We start from the raw sequence: 21373 nt of genomic DNA, 5'->3' as shown, positions 1-21373 counted from the left end.
TTACAGCACAGTAACAGCTGGCAATTTTATTGAAAACTTTACTTGAAAAAATAAAATTTCCAAATATTCAGGTGAGACAAACCCACTGTTATTGCTTTGAGGCCTGTGAATCAGGCTGTGACATTTTGTGTGGTTGACAGCCTATTTACATGAGCTCAGTCTGGTTTCCTAGGGAACCTACAAGGCTTGGGGTTCTTCTCTGCACTTGACCTAAGGGATAGAAGTGGGTGAAACCAGGTTTTATCATGCTGGGAGTCTGGGCTAGAGGAGAGGCAGTGTCTTGGGCCTCTCCCAGAAAAGAAGAGTCTGAAGGGGAAAGGCAACGAGGGTGGGTGGACTCCCAAGGATGGGTCTTTCTTTGGAGGTAGGTGAGATCACAACCGTGCAGGCAAGGCTAAGACCTCAGGTGAGCGGACAGAGCCTGTGCCTTTGAAGGCTGGAAGCTTGCTCAGGTCCTAGGCCAGGCTGCCCTTTGGACGGTTCTTTTGGAAACAAAGCCCTTGGAGTTTTTCTGTGCTGCTTACCTGTCTGGGTTCTTGCTATGGGTGGGGAGGCAGCACCCTGCTTGGGGCTCCTGGTGCCAGGCTCACTGCAGAGGTCTCGTGAGGTAGAACAGGGGCTACTGCTGTCCCCATACTTCTCTCGGGGGAGAGCCTTTTGCTCGCTGTCGCCTGAGCCTAAGCTTAACAAGGGCTAAGACCAGAAAGGTTGACTTGTATCCCAGGAGTCTGAAACGGTGGTGGGGACTCAGTCATCAGCCACAATGGAGAGGGCTCTGAGCTCACTCAGTCTGGCCTCATTCTCCCTCTCCCGCTGCTCATCAGTGTGGCCAGGCTGGTCGAGCTGCTGGGTCAGGTCTCCGAAGATCTTCTGCATTTCAGAGTAGTACCCAACCTGGAGGCAGGGATGGAGAAGGAGGTTGGCAGGTGCTGGGCTCCTGGGGTACAAGGCCCCCTCAGCATTGCACCCCCTGGGCGCGTCCCAGAGGCCCACATGCTGCTTGTTCTCTTAAGCAGAGCGCTCAGGCTGGGTGGAGGGGGCTGGCTTCCACTCTTCCCTCCATCACTGCCCTTCCTCTCAGCCCATCTCCTGAAGCTGCAGGGCAAGTAGGGAAACTGAAGCCACAGACCCCAGCCCTTCAGGAACGTCCACTGCTGCTGCCAGGATGGCAGAGGAGGGGGGGCAAGGGGGCCTTGGTGAGATGGATGGAGGTGGGGGTTCTGACTTTGGAGCCCTCCAGGCAGCTGAGGGGCGTTGGGGCCTGTGCCAGGAGATATAGGACAGCGCAGCCTGGGGCTGGCTGAGGGCACTGGCAGGACCCTCCTCGAGTCCTGGGGAAGCCAGGGAGTCAGGCACTGACCCGAGGTGCTTCAAGAAGCTAGACCTTTGTCCATGGGGAAGGGGCGTGGCTGGACCCCAGAACCCTGAGAGTCTTAGAGGTAAAGGTGAGAAAGGTGACCCCCCCCCCCCCCCCCCCAGCTGCGTGTTCCTTCCCAACCTGTTCCATTAATCACGCTTCGGCTGTTTGGCTGGAAAGCAGGGTTCGCAGACCAGCTTGTTTCCGTGTCCCTATGTGTGTAGGCACCGGGGCTGATGGGAGAGGCCTGTGGCAGTGGGGTGGGGGTGTGCTGAGGACAGGGGAGACCCCTCAGCAACTCTCCGATGGCTGAGGGCTGCTCAGACCAGGGGCCACTGCCTCCTGACCAAAGGCAAACACTTCCGTGAAAGTGATCCACACTATTCAAAACTCTATTCAGACACTGCTTCCACTCTAGACAGTGGAGTGCTGTCACTGGGAAGGCCAGGCCGAGTGGCAGGTTTGGTGGCAGGGCCGTGGCTCAGCTGCTTCTGAGGAGGGGTCTCTCATACCCCACAGCTAGATTTCCACTGGGCTGAGGGGAGCTAAATGAGGGTCTCCAAATGCTGCTGTCCCCTGAGGGGACGGGGCGTAGACCAGGGCCGGGAGAGGGCAGGGGATGGTCTGCCCTACCCCCACTCCCCGCCCCAGAGCCGCACTGCGCAGGCTGAGTCACTAGGAATGCTCACTTCTCCAGTGACTAATGGCAGCGACAGCCTCGGGAGGGGGAGGCTGGTGCTGAGGAGGCAGTGAACAGTCCCTATCCACCCCGCTGCCCGGTTACGGGGCATCCCTAGCCCCTAACCTCAGGTCTGGGCACCCTAGAGCTTCCTCCAGTGAGCAACAGAATGGAGGGGGCAGGGTAGCATGCAGGGGGCCGGGAGCAGGGGTGGTGGTGGCACAGGGAGGGAAAGCACAGGTCTCCTTAAACACATTCCTCCACAGCCTAGGCTGAGCCTCTGGAAGGAAGTCCTCGTCTCCAGGAGAATGCTCTGGAGGCAGGTGTGGAACCACCACCCCCCCCCCCCCCGCCCCCCTTCACTTGTGCATGTTGGTGCTCTGCCTCATTTCTCCCTAGCGGCCAAAAACATGGTCACTAAGTTCCAGCTCCAACATCAACCCTGCTCGGGGTTCTGAGCACAGGTGTGCAGCCCCATGGGTTTTGGTGTCTCCAAAGGCTGATAGGCTGGGCAGGTAAGGATCGGGCTTTTCCTTGGGTACCCTGAGGCCTTTCAGCTTCGGTCACCTTGTTGACTGCAAGGAGTGAGTGTGTCCACTAGAGGGCGCCAGACACCCAGGCCAAGCACCGAAGTGGGCAGGAGGGGGCCGAGTCTTTAGCTTTGTCACCGGCTGGGGAACGGTGGGAAAGGTGGCAGGATGCTGAGTGCCTGCAGGAGGCTGATGCGGGGGTCCCACATGGCAGAGACCTCTTGGTTTGGCACCTTAACCTCCTCTCTTTTACAATGGGGAGAACAATCCCTGCGAACGGTTTGAAGAATGGCCAGGGCTGGGGGGCGGGGGGGTGGTTTGCTACGCAGGAGCTACATGCAGCTGGACATTGTGTCCTCAAACCCTCGAGTGGTGGGAGGCCTTAGCCTGTTTCCCACCCTCCAGCTGCCCGGCCCCGGTGCTATCCCGGGCATCTCCATGCACACCTGGCCAGAGGCCGGCCTGCCTTTCCACTGGAAGGTGCCCTGTGGCCTGGCACCCAGGCAGAGGCCTTGAGCATGGCCCTCCCCAGGATGTAGGGAACCCTTCAAGGGTTGCTAGAAGTCAAGAGAGCCTGTGGTCTCCTGCCTAGCGAGGAGGAGCAACTAGAGCGGGGAAGCAGGGGTGTGGGCCTTTGCCCTGCAGGCCTCTGTGCCAGACCTGAGCACACCAGGCAAGAAGAACCTGCCCATCAAAGTGAGGTGTTGACAGAGTGGCTCTCTTCTTGCCACTGGTGGTACAATGAGAGGAGAGAGAGAACTTGAGGGAAAAGCCATTCAACAAAAAGGGGTCTCATCCTGGGGCTGTGATTCACCAAACAGCAACGGAGGAGCCCAGGCGGTAAGTCCAGCAAATGCTCAGAGTCAGAGACGGCAGACGCGGTGTCTGTGGCAGGGTGGCGGCACTGCTGACTTGGCGGAGAACGGCTAAGCCACCCTCCCAGTTGGGAAGCGGGGACGGGCGCGAGGGTGTCTACAAAGCCCAGGACCATCTCCCAGGGGAGCAAGCATTCGCCGTCCGTTGGGGCAGGGTGGGGAGTCGCCTCACCTGCGCTCGGATCAGGGACTCAAAGCTGGGCTGGAAGTAGTCCAGGCGGCTGTTGTAGAACCGCGGCATCTCATCCAGGAGCTGCTTGTTCTTGGCCTCAAAGTCGTCCCGCACAGGCCGAAGCTCTTCTCGGGCCTGAGGGACAAGACACTGGGTGTCACAGCTCTTGGTAGCTTATCCAGAGTGTATGCTGGGGGCACGATGTGTACGTTGGGGGTGGGGGTGGGGTGGGGATCACATCTGGTGTCTTGGTCTCCTAGCCCCCAAAGCTGGTCCCCAGGTGAAGGAGGAACTTGCCACACGTGACCCACGGGGCCCGTTGTCCACACCCACCTCTCCCTTCTTGGTACCTGGTGGAGTTTGGCCAGCACTGGCCCCGTCTTCTCCTTCTCCTCGTACTTCTCCACCTTGGCCTGCAATCTTCTGTAGTCCTGCAAGGCCTGCTCCCGCCGCTTCACCGCCATGTTGAGGCTCGGGAAGACACTGCTAAACCTGCCGCACAGTCGGATACAGGCTGTTCTTGGAGCCGCAGCCCAGCAGCTCGGCGTCCATTCAAAAATACATACTGAGTGCCTACTAAGTGCCAGACCCTGTTCTAGGTCTTGGGGATTTCACGTGGGTAAGACAGATGAGGCCGTGGCCCCTGGGGAGCACCCACTGCTGAGAATGCTGTCTGGGGTAAGGCCACAGGAGAGAAGTCGGGTCACTCTACTGATCAGAGTGAGCCACAGGGGCAGGAATGCAAGAAAGCCACTGGCATGGCCACTGCCCCTTCCCCACCCATCTCATATGACCGCGCACATGACAGAGACCTGTCACAGAGCATGGGAGAGCTGAAGACTCTTGGGAATAATCTGTCCAACATCTTCCTTTAACACAATCAATGAAATTGAGGCCAGAGAGATGACATGACTTGTCCAGGGTCACAACCAGGATAGTGACTGTCCAGCAGAGAGCTCAAGCATCCCAGTTCTCTGGCACCTCCCTGCCACCTCATGGTGTCACTAGCAGTGACAACTGCAGTCAAAACCTAGTCTTGGCCTATTTCTATCAGCTGACCGTGAGAAAAGCAGGAACCCTCGGGTTCTGCCACTGAAATGGCTGAACCGTTGAACCAGATGTTTGAGGAAAATGACTCAAGGACATCTTGTTGCCCCACCGGGACTAAAAAGGACCACAGGGAAATGCTGAGGAGTGGGCCACTCACAAAGAGTGGCAGCGGACACTTTTGGCCCCTGTGGGCATCATCTTTGTGATGACTATCATCTTTGACTGGGAAGAGCAATGAGGTCTTGAGACAGACACCGGGCAGGACTGCATCCCAGGCAGGGACGCTGTATTTCCCTTGATTGGAGTGTCGGAGAAGGCAAGGCAAGCCTGCAAGCAGGTTTTCTGGAACTGGACGGGAAGAGATGGGGCAGCTGCCTGGCGAGCAAAGCCTGCAGGGCAGGAGGCGGCAGGAGGCATCTACCCTGCAGGTCGGGCCCCGCAACTGAGGAAAATGGTGGCACAGTGGTTATTCGGGGTTGAGAGGCACAGAGGGGGCACTCGGGGCCAGAAGACTGGGTTTCTCTAGGAGCGGCCGGGACAACATGCTGTGGGGACCTCCCCTTCCACAGTGCTGGGGCTGGAGGTGCCCGTCAGCTCCCGGACCATCTTTAGGCAGTTCACATGCCACAGGAAGAACAATTTTCCAAGTCTGCCTCTCAAAGAAGCATGATCATGAATTTGGTTTTTAAAAGCCCCAACAAATCACGAGTGCCCGTGACATAAGAGTAATGAAGATTTTTGCCAGAGAACAGAGAACATAAATTTGACCAAAGCACTGAATTCCCCAGCCAAGGGTATAGATACAGGCAGTAGGTTCTGGTCAAACAAAAGCCTTATCCCCAAGAAAGGACACTAAAATGAGTCCTTCTAACTGACTGGGTGACCTAATGGGCTCACTACCTAACTGGAAAGGCTAGAAGTGGGTAAGACATGCCCTTAGACAAATCAGTCATCAAATCGATACTTGAATGACTGATCTGCCAGCAGAGGAGCCTCCTTGCTGCTGTGTGAACTGGGTGTGGGGAGCAGTACCTTCAGGACAAAGGTCCCCTATTCTGGGTAGGTCTGAACAGATAAGACCATGGGCAGGGACCAGCCTCACTGTTTGTGCCTCAGGCGGCAGCTCTGAGGGGGTCTCAGTTGCTAGGCAAGCCCCTCTCCCCTCCTGGGAGGAGTGTGACCAGCAGCTGAGAGGCCTGTGACTCAAGGAAGCAGGTGCAACGGAGCCTGAGAAACCACCACCACCACCACCACCCTCTTGACTCCAACCAGACTAGAGGCCACCAGTGGCCACCCTCATTCTCTCATTAGAAGTGGCCTGCTTAGGTGGCCCCAGTGCCCGGGCCTCTGCTGTCCATGCTGCTGGCGGCCTGGGAGGAGTGGGCACGAACAGGACAAATGGGGCAGGAAGCAACAGGTGGAGGGTTTCCTCCTATTAGGAAAAAGGGCAGCACCAGGGATGCATTCTGCGGGTGCCAGGCGGGACGACCACCATGCTGGTGGCTGAGCAGTTCCGGATGCCCTCTGACCCCAGAGCACTCGTCTCTTCGCTCGCCCTCAGTTGTCACCTGGGGTTGATTCCCAGGGCTGGGATCAAAGGCACAGAAACGACAACTAAATGCCATTGCAGGGGTTGGGTTCAGGCCTCCCCTTCCACAGATGGGGAAACAGATTTGGAGGAGCAGGGCGCTGGCCAGGGTCATGGGCCGGCTGGGGGCCAGCTGGGACTGCCCGCCCAGCACTTTCCCCACTCCACTGCAAAGCGCCCCCTCGGCATTTATGGACGATCCTGGTCTTTCTTCCTGAGAGCGCCATCATGGCTTCAACACTGGGTCACAAGCTCCTAAGATCTGTGTTGTATCCGCCCTCCAGAGAAAGCAGAACAGGGCTGGGCCTACACCACACCCTCACTGAAGCTCTGCCCAGGTGACTGTCCTAAGGTTCAACCAAACTGCCTCCCCTGGGTAAGCAGTGGGGTGAGGAGGCAGTGAGAGGGAGGAGGGAAAGGGGGAGGGAGAAAGAGGCCGGCTGGGAGGTAGGCTGGGAGCAGCCGGCCCTGGTGGGGAATGCCTGCCATTCCTCAATCTGTGCCCACACAGCCGGGATCTTCCACCCACCAGGAAAGGGAAATTGAAAGCATCCCCATCCGACCATGTGAACACAGCCCAGAGACTGGGGGATTAGAGGCCGAGCCCCCTGGGGGGAGGCTGGGGGCGGCAGGGTGGCCATGTGGTGATGTTCTTCATCAGAGGACAGGAAAGCTGCAGTTTCCTGTTTCCGGTACTGGGGTCCCTGGGAGCTTCTCTCCTGGCAAGAGGCGGCAACAGGCAGTGCCGGTTTTATGTGGTTGGGGGAGATCGCATGTCGGCTACGGGATGGAGAAGCCGGCCGGGTAGGCAGGCAGGCCCGGGGGGCTCAGGCAGAGGTCAGCGGATCTGCTGCGGAGATGGTGCCCGCCTCCTGTGCCACTCACCCACCTTCCTGGCAGGTGGTGGGCTGCTGGGGCGGTGGGAAGCAGCCGGGATTTCTCTCCATTTGGCTCTAGAAGCCAGGTATCAGATTTCAAGGCCGCCTCCTTGGTTGTGAAATCGAGGTTGGAGTCAGTCCCCTAGCTCTCTGAGCTGGTGTCCCCTGCCTAGCTCTGCCAGCCATGGGTGTCTCTGTGGCAGCTCCTGGAACGCCAGGGGCAGGGTCTGCTCTGCCCGTGGTCCTTCCCACCCAACTGCGAACGCTCGGTCCTGGGGACCCGGTCAGAACGCCACCAGCCACGGAGCCCCTGCTGCCACCTCCCTCCTGAGCCACCAGCCTCCTCGGCACCCAGTTCCTCGTGTGGCCCTGCAACCTGGGCCCGAGCAAGGGGAGGGGAAGGGGCCCAGGGAAGGAGGGTGGGCCGAGCCTCCAGACAGCCTGGCTCAGAAAGAGCTTTCCCTAACCCCACCCCTTGGACCCGAACAGGGAGTGAAGAGCTCAGTAACCTCAAAGCCAGGGGCTAGAGGACCAAAACCTGCTCTCTTCATCTCCCTCCGGGCCCTGATCCAGGCCTAATGGTAATTAGCAGAGCCTCATTACCCAGGCCTGGTGAGGCAGCTGCCAGGGACCACCACAGAAGAGGTAATAAAGTGCAGCTGCCGGGCTGGAGCGGGAGCCTTTCTAGGTCAGAGTCAGTTTGGGAGAGGCTAGGGGGGCAGATGAAGTGATGTGGAGCTTCAAGGCAATGCTCCTGCCTGTCCCCGCCCCCCGCCAGCCCACCACCTCAGGGGACCGGGGGATAGGCCTGTCTGATCGCTGCCCAGAGCCTGCCTGAGAGAAGATGAGCCTCGCAGAAGAATTTCTGACCCTGTCGGGTCACGAGTTTGGGGACCTTCCCAGGCAGGACCCTGCTGCTGCGCCCTTCCCCATGTGCAGCCACCCCCACATCTCCGAAGCCGGGCGCCGCAGGCAGCTGCTCTCCCGGTGCGGCGGGGAGATGAAAGGCCTTGCTCATCCCGGCTGAGGGCTGGCCAAGCGCTCTGCTCGCTTCATTCAGCAAGCTCCGGGACCTCTGGCTCTCAGTTGGGAACAGAGGGAAAGATGGCAAAGTGACCACTGACTAGAGGCTGTCTGCTGGGGCAGACCACAAGTCACTGAGCGCACTGGGCAGGGCGGGTGCTCTGGGGCCACAGATCACATCGCCAGCGTCCCTGTTGGGTTTCCGGTCAGCTCCCTGGGAGTCTGGGGTTCTAGGCTGCTGGAAATGATATTCGGTCCCCAGTCGGCCAGCTGACCTGCCTTTCCAATAAGCGCCCCCAGCCTAGTTCCCTCAGGCCTGTGGTCCCCAGATGACCACTACTCACTTTTTTAAGGGTTCAATCACGGTCTTTTGGATCTGGTTCACCTGTTGAAAGAAAGACCCAATGAATCAAGACCAAGGGGAAGTCAGACTCTTCCTAAAAGGGGAGGATCTACGTTCCTGAGAAAGGGAACAGTCAGGGCTGTCCTGAGAGCCCTGGGTGGGGATGAGATGGGGCGGGGGGCACCCCTGACTCCGCAGCTGGAGCGAGGCGGAGAGGACGACGATGGCCAGGACGCCGAGGGCAGCAGGGAGTACTGTTCTTGTTCCAGGTCTGTTCTCCTCCCGCCAGCACCGTCTGCAGGCTGCTGACAGCCGTGCTCAGGAAGTAGGCTGGGTGGGCAGCTACAGAATGTGTGAGGGGCTCCGGGTGAGCAGAGCTGCCCTGCCTCCCTCGGGGTCTCACAGTGAGCGATACGAGCTCGTGGGAGTCACGGGCAGCACAGGGTGCCGAAGCAGGTCCAGGAACGAGCTCACGGGGCTCCTGACACACGGGCGTCAGAGCACTGAGGGTGTCGGAAGACCGAGCCCTGGGAGGACTCTGCACGGGCGCTCCACCCAGGCAGAAGCCACGGGAAGGGGGAGAGCAAGACCCCAGCTACCTTCTCCTGGTTGAAGGCGTCCATCCGCTTCATGGCTGTGTCCAGGGCTGTCACCATGTTCAGGAAGTCCTGGTCTTGCTCGCAGAGGGGATTGGAGAGCAAGTCCAAGGATATCTTCACAGCAGATTTGGATAAGGCTGTAAGAAGTCAAAGCTCGGTGAACCTATGAAGGGACAGGCTTCAAGATCTTGTCCTTAGGACCCTATCCTTCCTCAGTCCAGCGGCCATACCCTGACCGCCACCCCGGCCATAGGCCAGAAAAGCTACAGAGTACCACAAGCTGAAAGTCACCGGTCCTTACTGGATGGTGTTCGCTCCTGACCATCTGAGGCTGCTCTGGGTAGTTCTTCGGAGCACCTTTACCTTTGGCAATGACTTCATTTCCCAAACTCTGGGTTTTAACAGAATCCTTTGGGTGGGAAGCTGTAAAAAATACCTATTTTCTAGCTCTAAAGAGTCCATCTCAGTAAGTCTGTAATCCAGAAACATGTATCTTAAAGAAACTCTCCAGGTGGTTTGGGCCTGAAGCTTGGTTTGGGACCCTCTCACGGACGAGAGTAAGAGTGTGCCCCTCCAGGGCTGGCAAACATACCATAAAGGCTAGAAATCAAGATGGCAGGCTGTGTGGGCTGCATGGTTTCTGCTGCAACTACTCAACTCTGCCACAGACAGTACCTAAAGAATGGGTGTGGCTTTGTTCCAATGCCCCTTTATTGACAAAATGAGGCCAGATTTGGTGTGGCTAGGCAACCCCTGGTTTCAATGACATACACTCAGAAACTTGTTTTCCCCTGAGCCTCTGGAGCTGGTACAGACCCTACCGAGCAAGCACGGCCCCTTCCCAGTCTCTTCCTGCCCCTGTAGACTTTTGTTTGCACGTAATGGAGACTGAAAGACTTGTACTTTAGACCAAAAACTCCAAAGCTGCTGACAGGTTTCCATCCTGCCTCTGCAGGGTTCCCGTGCCCCCACTGTTTTATCCAGGGCTCATACAACGCAGGAGACATTTCAGGTAGTGTATTTTGGCCCCGTTTTACAGATGAGGAGGGTGAGGCTCCAAAGAGGTTATAACTCCCTCAAGGTCAAACAGCTGTAAGTGCTGAGCCAGGACTAGACCCTGGGCACCCGCCTCGCCGCCCACTCCTCTCCTGGTGATCCGCCTGGAGACAGCTGTGGGCAGTCCCCACAAGGCTCTGCTGCGGTATCTGCTTATGTTGTTAAAGGTCTTCTCTGGTACCATTTCCCCACAGATGGAGGCCACTGCCCTGCTGTAGCCTTGTTCACATGTTTCTACACCGTGTTTGACAGAGGATATGGGGATATGGGGAGCCTGGAAATCAGAGGGCAGCTCCAAGGCAGGATGGAGATCTATTGGCAGCTCTGGGGTTCTCAGTCCCATACAAGTTTTCGGGTCTCCATTATTTGCAAACAAACAAAAAAATTCTAGAGGGGCAGGCAGAGAGACTGGAGAAGGGGCATGCTTGCTCCATAGTGTCTGTACCAGTTTGAGGGTTTCAGGAGAAAAGTTTTTGAATGTATTCCTCACTACTTTATGCCACTGAATTTAAGACGGTAACACACCATTAATGTATAGCCATTGAGAAAGAAAAACTATGCTGCGAATTATGTTACGGTGTGTTGATTTCTGAGATGTTAAAAGTGAAACAATGTCTTTGAATCAATGAAATGAGGTCCACTCTCGTTAACCAGAGATGTGCCCCTGCCTTGCCATATGAGGAGTGCGTTGGCCCCACACGCCTACTCCTTGGCCCCAAGGGCCTACTTCTCTGTTTCCGGTGGGAGAAACGGAAGCCTAGCGGGTCCCTCTCCACTCAGGCTCCTCCATATGCCAGCAGAGAAGCCCACAGTGGATGACTGGCTCACGCAGCGCCCTGTCCTGGGCCTCCCTCTAATCTGGTAGCCTGCTGTAGTCACCCAGCAAACAGGCACAGTATGGGAGAAGCCTGGAAATATATACTTCCCAGAAATGTTGAGGCAGTGGAGCTAAGAACCCTCTTTCAAATCTGTGCAGTGACTTTGTAGGCTTAGGAGCAAACATCATCATGTGTAACTGGACTGGATCATGAAATGGTCACACACAGTATAATTAAAGGATAGAAACTTGGGACAAAACTGGAAACGTTTTTGAAAAATTTCTTCCACTACTTTTTAATATTTGAGGAAAAAAATCCTGAAAAGGTAGGGCAGGGGAGACTTCCTTCCCAATTTTCCTTTTCTTTCCTAAACCCTCACACTTCAGGCCTCTGCCTCTGTCTTTGTTCGAACCATCTGAAGTCAATTAACAGTGTGGAATCCCACTGGGAGTCCTCACTGGCCTATGTGAGTGAGTGAGTGCCGCAGGGCAGGGCCATAGAGCCTCCACTCTCAGGGACTGGGAGGGTGTGGCCAGCCCAGCACCAATTGGGAGGCTGGTGGTCTTTGAACCTTAAAGAGAATGTGGGTCTCCAACTCCACATGGGTCTCTGGAACCCTGATGCCACCTCAAAATATAAGGGTCGACAAAGACCTAACAGGGACTGGCGGTGCACAGATGATCTTGTTTGGGAACACAGAATGGGATTTTAGATCTTGTCCAGGCAGTTGATTTCCCTCAATTGTCTGGGGCAGTGGTTCTCAAAATGGGGTCCCCGGGCCAGCTGCCTCAGCACTGCCTGGGGGTGGGCTGGACAATCTGCCTCGTGGCGGGCCTTCCGGTGACCCTGATGCACTGACTGTGACTGCTTCAGGAGGGCTTTCTCTGCCCAGATTCTAGTTCTCACTGGGGGCGGACGAGGCCAGGAACCCTGGGCCCCAGGGGTCCCCCATTTATTTTGATTTCTTGTGGGGAAAACCATGCTCTCCACTTCATGGATCCCTGACGTTCCACAGCTTCCAAAGCTGCCCACTCTGAAAACGCAACCTTCCCTTCATCTGTGCTCTGATAGTGCAGTCTACCTGGAGAAGTACCAAAGAAAGGAAGCAATAGGTCACAGCTTCTCCTGTACTGGAAAGGCAGTGGCGAACGATAAATATGCCACCCAGGGAACCTGGAACTATCCACAAAACAAATAACAGATGGGCTCCGTAATCAGACCCTTGGCTCGCTGCACACGTAGTCTGGAGATGCCAGGGACAGTCGTGTTCAGACCCACCCATGTCCTCTGGATGAGCGGTGACATGAGCATCTGTGCACAGACCACAGGAGCCAGCCCTGACGTGACGGAGGGGCAGAGGTCCACCCGTGACCCGGCCAGGCCCGGCCCAGCTCTGGACTATGCCACCTACCCAGATCAGCATCGGTGCCCTTCTTCATGTCTTTCTGCAGCCTCCTGGTCTGCTCCTCCAGCCTGCAAGGCAGGGGCACAGGCTTAGGCACCTGGCATCGTCAGCTTGCTTCAGCCCCCTTCCTTCCCATCTACCTGAGTGAAGCCCAGCCTGATGCCCTGGAAGGCCTGCCAGGAGAGGGGGCCCCTGCTCCATGGGGAGTTTTCCCACCGACTGAAGGGCTGCTACCGGCTCTGCATGAGGCCAAGCACCCAAAGGCTATGAGTTAACGACTGTCACATAGCCATCAGCTGGGGGAGAATTTCTGGCAGGCTGTGAACTGAGCTGCCCTCTGCTCCCGCGGCACTTACGGGACAGATGAGCGGCCCACTGATGGAGGTGCCGGAAGGGGCAGTGTGGGAACTGAGACCTGGTGGAAGGCTCCTGCCCTTCCCCCCCTCGCCCCCCCCCCCCCACTCCCCCCAGCCTCCATCCTTCTGGGCTTTGACACTCACTGCTGGAGTTTTCCATACTCCCTTTCAAAATCTCTCTCCACCTGTAACCAAAGAGATAACTCAATCATCGGAGAAATGACAACACGCTGGAAAAAATCTGCCAGCCTACTGAAACTCCCTCTCCACCCTCCCCCCAGCTGCAGAAAACAACACGGTCCAGTTCATACAAGCTCCAGCAGATCGTTAACGACACAGTATCCCTGTGTTCCCAAATTAATTAAGTGTTTGATTTAGGGCACAAGACTCCCCTCCCAGATGGGCCAGCCAGGCAAGTAGCAGCGGATTGTGGCTCTGTTCCTCTACCACAGGGAGCCAGGCGCTGGGCTGCGTTCCCTCTCTCCTCACCCCTCCCATCGAGAGGCAGGTGAGGTGCTCGGAATGTGAATGTGACTGAGACTCCCAGTGGGGGAAGCAGGCGGGTCCCCTCCTACTCCTGGCCCTGGTTTCCTCACAGGGCTTACCAACTGTGAGGTTCAGGGTGGACCAAGAAATGTCCTGTCTGCACGCTCTGTGTGCTGGAATGTACCGAGCACAAATACTATTGCTACTGACCGGCAAGGCTCTGTTAAAATTCTTGATAAGTGACCAGATTTCCCCGATGCCAGCAAGACTGACATCAGATGGGTGTAAGTCCTGATCCCAATTCTGCCACCTGCATGTCAGGTGAAGTCAAGAAAGTCACTTGCACATCCAGTGCCTGAATTTCTCCATCCGTCAAACGGGGCCCTGGCAATGGCCTCTCAGGAGAGTGGCCTGTGAGGGATATGACACCTGAGAGCCGAGAGGAGGGGACCGAGGCCTGTCCTGGTTCCCTTCTGCAGAGGCAGCAAGAGCTCCCTGGCCGGCGTGCTGAGCCTCTGGGCTGAGGCGCTCAATTAAGAGTAGCTAACATTCACAGGGTGCTCGCCGCATGCTTCTGTGAACGGCTTCTCCCCCACAACTGCAGAGGCAGGTGTACTTGTGGCCCTCACTGCACCAAGGAGCTCCCTAGGACAGAGGGGACATATACTGCACCAGCTCACACGACTAGTGAGTGGCAGGGCTAGGATCTGGACATAGGCAGCCTGGCTCCAAGGCCCGTGCTCTTAACAAGCATTCTACCAAAAAGGGGAAAAGGTATTTGCTGATGAATTAAAGCCACGACCCAAGAAAGGTGCCTTCTTGGCTGCTCCCTGAGATGCCTTCCAGTGAGAGCCCTAAACCCTGGTCCTCACTCTCACAGCAGGCTGAAGGTCACGGAGCCCAAAGCTGTGGAAAGTGTCAAGGCCCCATTGTTCTTTGCCAGCGCACCCTTCCGTCACAGTGCCCCATGAAGAAGCATTCTGAAAGCCCACGGACCCCACACTCATGTGCATTTAGGTAAACTCAACACAGTCACAGAGCAGCAAAACATTATTCAGGCCGATTCTTTCATGTTACAAACACAGAGGACGAAGCCCAGAGACGGGCAGTGATTTATATAAGGACTCAGGGCTAGTCAGAGGCAAACCAAGGCTAGAATTCAGACTCCTAGTTCAGCACCGGCCCCCTTTTTAAAATGACATTCAATAACCTCACAAACATTTATTGAGCACCTATTAAGTGCAACGCAATCTGCCAGGTGAGAGAGATGCTCTGGTGAATAAACAGATGTGGGTCCTGGCAGGGGAGATAAAACAAATACACCTCTAACCTAAACCATGGACAGCCCCGTGGAGGACGGGGGCTAGAGAATGGCATGGAGAACCTACTTAGCTAAGGTCCCGGGGCACAACCACATGTCGCCCTTGCATGGACACACCTCACGTTCCTCAACTGAAATGTAAAATTTAGAAGCAGGAACACAGGGTCTTTCCTTTTACTTTCTGACCCTAGCACCTGGGGTCTGACACAAAGTCGTGAAGTAAAATTCACCATCGGTTTCCCCCACCCTACAGTCTTTGCCCTCTTTTCAACAGACCCCCTGTTTTTCCATCCAGGAACCCAATGTTTTCATCATCACCTTCCTATGATCCATCAAAAGCTGCTCTTAAGGGGAAGCTCAAACTTCGCTCCCACTAAAGTGTATGCTCCTGAAAAAAGCTTAAAGTGCTACCTGTCCCAGGGGATGTGTAGCTGGGCAGGAATCAAAGTCTCAGCCAAAGGCCGGAAGAGCGTCTGGCGGGATGCAGGCGGGAGATTTGTTCTGGGGTAGCGAGGCCTCGCCCGGGCCCAGCAAGCCCGCGCTGGGACGGTCCAGCCCTTTCTCCACCAACACCGTCGAGGAAGGTGGTGGACAGGAACGAGCAGAGACAGATGACAGATGGACTCTGATACCAGCTGTGCAGTATTAAAAACACTACCTAACATTTTGAGTCTCACGTACTTTTCTAGAGGAATGGGATAACTCCATTCGGCCTTCCCCTGGGAAGATTTTCAGTGGCTGCCAAGGAAACGGGGTAGCAGTGTCCGTCTTGTTGGCTTGCTTAGAGGATCACCGAACCGTCTGTGTAGAGCACAGAGCTCGGTGCCTGGCCTGTGGATAGGGTTTCCTTGTTCTTCTCCCATGCACTGGGGTGCTGGGGGTGCCCAGAGAAGTCTGGGGGTGCAGACTGGTCTGTGGCCCTTTGGCAAAGCACGGGGTCAGTTGATAGCTGGGATGAACGCTGATTTGGGCTAAGCCAGGATCCTGTGCCCGGGGGTTACACCTGGGCCTCCCTTAACTGGACATATCACCCCTCTTATTTTGTAGGATGTGACGGCTAAGCAGAGTCTTTACGTATTAAAAGTATTCTTTTCCAAAAAGACAAAGTCAAGGATGTTCTGGTCAGACTCCAGCTTTTCTAAAGATGAAGAACATGCAGTGGGTGCTCCCAGAGGGAGGCGGGCGCAGAGAGCTCTGGCCTTGGCTCCTGGCGCTCTCTTTTGCAATCCCCAAGTGTGCCGGTGCGTGTGTGGGATGTCAGAGAGCACCTGGTCCCCCTGGCTGGGAATGCTTGGACTTGCACGGAGAGCGAGCGACTGCGGGTTTCCAACTGGGCTGGAACATTCTGGTTGGGGAGCCGCTTGAGGTCTTACCCCGGCAGCTGAGAAGTATGTCAGGGTGGAGTTCGATCCTTCTGCTGCTGCTCATGGCCACGTGAGAGCCTGAGATGTTCATGAACGTGTCCCCCTTCTGCCTCTGGCAGCCAGGTGTGGGTTGCTCTCAAGATCGCTCTCCTCCCTTGGGGAAAGATCCGAGGCAACACCACCAGGATTCTGGCCCCTCGGATAATGGATAAGGGAATAAGGAGACACACTGGAGTCCTAGTGCAAGGTATCTCCATTCCGAGGGAAACAGCCAAACACGGAAGATCTGAACATCTCTGAACGCTTGATGCTTTTGCCAAAAAGGCGATTAGCCCCCAGTCAACAATGCAAGTGCAAACACATGTGCACGGCTGTCAGCGGGTCAGGGCGGGCCGGGCCGGGCGGTGAGGTTAGCGAAGGGAGAATGAGCACCAGACGGCCCGCTGCTCTGGGCATTTGCAAAGGCTCAAGGTGGAGGGGTGAGACTGTGCTGCTCAGCGCTCTACCCCCGCGCCTAGGGTCAGGCTGGCATGGACCAGGAGTCAATATTCATTAAATGAATGAGTGGGCTGAGGTCTCACCCAAACGGACGCTCGGGGTGAAGTGAAGAAGGAGACCGGCAGGCAGGGCTCCGGCTCTAGCCCCGGAGCTAAGCCGTGTCGGATCAGAGCTGAGGCAGAGGGCACACTGGGTGATCTCGGAAGCCCCCTCTTGGAGGGGTGCTAGGAGCGGAAAGCAGCCTCCCTTTGGTGGATCATGTGTTACCACATGATCAAATGAGGCTGAGAGGCTCTCCACTTTGCAAGTGGAGACTGTCCTCAAGTGGGGGCTCCGTGTGGCAGGATGCTCCCCTGTCCCGACGCTGTGGCATGCCTGCCTAGCTCGGAGTCTAAGAGTGTGCTTTCCTTCGTGTGCGAGACCCAGGGTGACCCCTGCTTCCAAGAGCTCTTCCCTCCTTGAAGATTACGGACGGGGAAGCGGCTGCTTTTTGCCATGCCAAGATGCTCCGGCTACCTTATGGGACTGGTGGGGCAGGAGGGGTGTAAGCAGAGGGTGCGGAGGGTTCGGACTGGGAGGTGGGCGAGCTTTTGTCCCTCCGCCTCCATCCAGTGGCCAGCCCCTGCAGAGAACATGCCATTCCCTCGCCAGAGCCTTGACAACAATGGAATTCGTGTTAATAACCTGGGTGCAGAAGAACAGTGAGAGCAAACACACAATGCTTTCTTTGTGTCTGACAGTTGGGTACCTTGAGCCAAAAACCTCCTGAAACTCCCTGAAGATAACGTGAGCGTTTCTTCCCATGACGGGGGCGCCATGACTTCCAGGCAGCAGGCAGCCACATCTGCGCCTCTGACGGTGCCTGGGCAAGAACGGTAGCGCGTCACCACTGTCTGGGGGCAGCTGCCGGAGGCGCTGAGACGGCTGCCCGGGCTCGGCCTATGATGGGGGCCCGGAGGGGCTTGTGCGGCAGAGAACGAGATTGAAGAGGCAGGCTCTCGCTCCCTATACTTCGGTGCCTCTGGGGAGTTGAGGGAGCAAGTAACTCTCTTCCAAAGCCTAAGTCGGCTTTGATTCCTTGTGACAGATCAAAGGCCCAGCCTACCATTTCCTTGTAGTAGGGGATCCGGCTGCTTGGAACAGGCTGAGTCCTCGGTGGTTTCTAAAGAGTCAAATCAACTATCTTCCCACAAGGTAGTTAATATTTATTGAGGGCTCATCATGTGCTAGACACTGTGTGAAGTGGTTCATACACATGACCTCATGTACACAAGACTCATACTATATCAGTGGCATAGGTACTAAGATCCTCACTTACGAAGGAGGAAACCAACGCTCAGAGACAGTAAAGGGCCTTGCTCAAGGTCACATACAGCATGTGGCGGAGCCGGTGGGAATCCAGGCAGGAAACCTACCACATCTGGCTTCTTAACCACTACTTGGTGCCCAGTCTGACTGGGGGAGCAGATTCCAGAAGTCAGAGGACTGCAGTTCCATCCCAAACAAGACTGACATGAGGAGGGGAAGAGGGAAGCCACGGGCCCATCTGTGGGCTTGTCTGTAGGGCCATCCATAGGTGCTGGGATTGTCCATTTGTCCCTCCTCTGGGGAGTCCTTGCCACTCCTCAGATTAAAAGACCCAGAGATCTTTCCGTCAACAAACTGGCAAAGAAGCTAGAAACTGAATTCTAACCTATACTTTTCTGTAGAGAACAACGGCTATCTCTATAGAGGTAAGGGTGTTGGGAGGGTTTTCTGTTTGCCTGTTTGTTTTTTGGTAGTGAGCTCTGGGAATAAAAGACCCTTCTCAAAACCACTTCCCTTTCAGATCTGCCCTGGATTAAACTCTGGAGACACAAAGCCACACCTTCCCACTTCCTGTAGCCGGCTAGAGCCCAACATTTGCACGCCCAGATTCTTTGCGCTTCAGCTGAGAGCCTCCACAGATGGTCAGCCTCTGCATGGGAGGTAAACTCTCAGTCTGTCCTCGGCCTGCCTTCACTTGAAAGAGAAACGCAGCCCATTTCCTTTTAAGTGGCCTGCCTTTGGATTTTCCAAAGACTGAGCCATTGGTCAGATGTGTGCTGAACTTCCCTTCCTGCCAAAATGAAGCAGGAGCTTTCCTGTAGTCCTGAGTTCTGAGCCAAGGAGGGCCGAGGTTATTAAGACAAGGAGAACCGTCAGGGGCTCCAGCAGGCTGACAGTTGCTGGAACTGTCACAATGAGAGATACTGTACAGTTATGGGTTCCCACGGTGAAACCAACAGCCTGATTAGATTTGGGGGTGAGGGAGTTCAAGAGGCCATTCTTTACTAGAATTCCCAAACCTCGGCAGACCTTCACAGCCTGAGTAAGGCAGCATAGAGCAGTGGAATGTGCATTGAACAGAGACTCCGACTTGGGTTCCAATTTCGGCTCTGTCGGTATTAGGGTTTTAAAAAAAAAAAAATTTTTTTTTTTTTTTTGTCTTAGGAGCACTCATGAGTGGGGGAGGGGAAGAGGGAGAGAGCAGCTCAAGCAGCTCTGCTTGAGAGCTGGATGCTTAACTGATTGAGCCACCCAGCTGCCCTAGTGTTCGGTTTTTTACAACCTTAGCAAGTCATGGTGGCTTCGTGGGCCTTGGTTTTCTCGTAAGGAAAATCAGGTTGGACTAGATGATCTGTAAGGGCTTCCAGCTCTAAACTTTCTAAAAATCTGTGATTCCTCTCCCATTCTGGAGATTAATAGAGATAAAAATTGTGGGTTCTCAAGGAGGTAGGATTCAATCATGCCCTCCTGACTCTGGGTCCTAGCTAAGAATTCCTTTGGCAGTGGAGAGAAAGGGACCTGGAGCCTCCTGGAGAAGCTTCCTGGTCTTCACACAGCCTGAGGTGGCTGGAGATAAAGGCCTGGGACATGTCCTTGGCAGGGGCCTAGGTTTCAGGAGCCCACTCAGGAAAGTGCAGAGTGCCACGCCAGACTACAGAGATGGGCTGTCACCCACCTGTCACCCACCTCCACCTGCCCCAGGATGGGGACGAGCCAGCCTGATTTGCAGAAGGAAGATGTCCCAGGCCAGGAGGCTTCTGCAAGCCCCAGTCTAAGTGAGGTTCCAGAGCGACACGGCTGGGAATGAGGCAGCCCGGGTTCTGCCCTCCCCAGCCCCACAATGGTGCTGAATCAAACCTCTGGTTCTCTGCAAAGACCATGTGAGACAGATGGAGTCTCAGAATGAAAGAATCGGGTTACTCACTGTTTTAGGGACAATCTGTTTCTTGGGCTGCCCAATCTTGAAAGGAATCCTAGGAGAGAAAGAGACAAAGAGGGATTTTAGGAGAAACGGGGAAGGATGTAGCTGAAAAGAACTGATGAAGTCAAGGCCACTTTTCCCTGGAGGGTAACGAGAGCCAGTGGCCTGCTCCTGGCACTCGAACCACACGCCCTGTGGATCTAGGGCCGTCGGCAGCCAGGCTGGGCTCTGGAGGGTGATCTTCCCATGGACAGTGTCGGATGGAAGTCCTGGGCACCACCTTCTGCCCCAGAGCATTTTTCCTACTAGTAGCCGGGTGTTGAAACACGTTGCAAAGGGGAGGGCAGGGAAGGGGAGATACCACACGACAGACAGTCATTGTAAATCTGTGTCCTGAGGAGCTGCAAAGTCAGAATTACAGGCTCGCTGGGGCAGCTATCATCCTTGAAAACAAGCGTTTAAAAACACCATGAGAACCACTTATCATCTGTATTAGGTGCTTCGCTACTTCTCTATAGAGGACTTCTTATGTGGCTGGAGACAAAGGACACACTACAGGGCATTAAGGCCCAGCCAGGCTGGGTTATTTCTGGTGAGAACTGATGTGAAACGTGGCTAACTCAAAGAGGGACCTGAATCTAGCCCAGGTCTGTCCTCTGCACCTCAGGTTCTCCACTTGGAAATGGAAGGCAGTTTGGCATAACAGAAGGAGGGTCAAGAATCTAGCCTCTAAATCTAGGCCCCCCTCCACTGCTCCCCACTGCCTCCCACTCTAAGGAGCGGGCTGCCCCCTCGCAGGTAACGACTGCCCTGGGATTCATTGCCCACTCTGTGAAAGGACAGGGTTAGACTGGATAATTCAGAAGCTTCCTTGAGGCATGAAAAATTCTGATTCTACAATTCTGAGAAGCGTGGTCCCGCTAGGAGCAAACACAGTGCATGCCAACTGCTGGAGAAAAAGAGGCTCCCCAGAGCCCCCAAGGTAGCAGTGAGTGAAGCACCCCTGGGATCAGCTCAGGGCACAGGGAGTCAGCAGGAGAGTCCCCAGGGCACAACTCCACTCCCACTCTTCTCTCAGTGCTCAGGACGCTGCAGTCCCTCCCTTTCAAACCTCCCGCTTCCAGCTTCCACCGCTGCACCCGCCCCTTCCCTCCGCATCCCCTTCTGCCCAAGCCTGCTTTCTCTTGGCCCAAACTGACCAACACTGTTGCTAAACCCAATGGTATAATTAACCACCGATAATAACCCCAGACAACGATCCGGTCGAGAGGATGGGCCAGCCTGAGTCACAGTGGTTTAAATTTAATTTCTGGAGGACATCCTGTTTATTGTTAACCCAGCCCGGTAATTTGGGAGCGTTAACCCTTTGGGGGCTGGCTGATTCACGTGGCTTCTGTAAACAAATAATCAGTGGCTATATAATTACCAGGGGAAAGGTAAGTTCTGGAACTGAAAAGAAGAGAAAGGGAGAAATTGCTCTTTCCCCTCCTCAAATCTAAAGAACAGAGGTTAAGGGAGCTGAGCGCCATAGTCCCCTCCTCGTGTCCCCAGTTACTTTTCCCCAAATCAGGGATTGGAGTTGACTGACACAATGGTTTTGGACAGTGAACAACTGCCCTCAAGGACTATTTTGGTGACAGTGCAAATGAGGTCCTAGTGGCATTGAGAGAAGATTGAGCCTGCACGAAGCATGTTGTGGGATAATAAGCTTTGGACCAGGAATCAGAAAACCGATCTCTGCCTTTG

The 21373-nt window shown here is 55.4% G+C and overlaps 1 protein-coding gene across 1 annotated transcript in view; it reads right to left on the bottom strand.

Annotated features, from left to right (window-relative positions):
* Positions 1-24: 24 nt before the first annotated feature.
* BIN3 (bridging integrator 3) overlaps positions 25-21373 on the bottom strand; it is a 42702-nt gene continuing 21353 nt past the window's right edge. The window contains exons 2-9 of the mRNA XM_047856097.1: positions 19631-19679; positions 12874-12914; positions 12380-12441; positions 9095-9231; positions 8497-8537; positions 3964-4105; positions 3614-3748; positions 25-894 (exon numbers count right to left, since the gene is read on the bottom strand). Of these exons, the coding sequence (XP_047712053.1) occupies positions 748-894; positions 3614-3748; positions 3964-4105; positions 8497-8537; positions 9095-9231; positions 12380-12441; positions 12874-12914; positions 19631-19679 (754 nt within the window). The 3' untranslated portion in view covers positions 25-747. The remainder of the gene's footprint in view (positions 895-3613; positions 3749-3963; positions 4106-8496; positions 8538-9094; positions 9232-12379; positions 12442-12873; positions 12915-19630; positions 19680-21373) is intronic.

Source organism: Prionailurus viverrinus, chromosome B1 (genome assembly GCF_022837055.1).
Source record: "Prionailurus viverrinus isolate Anna chromosome B1, UM_Priviv_1.0, whole genome shotgun sequence".
Classification (NCBI taxonomy): domain Eukaryota; kingdom Metazoa; phylum Chordata; class Mammalia; order Carnivora; family Felidae; genus Prionailurus; species Prionailurus viverrinus.
The sequence above is the reverse complement of the archived record's forward strand: the minus strand, read 5'-3'. Positions and strand labels throughout refer to the sequence as shown.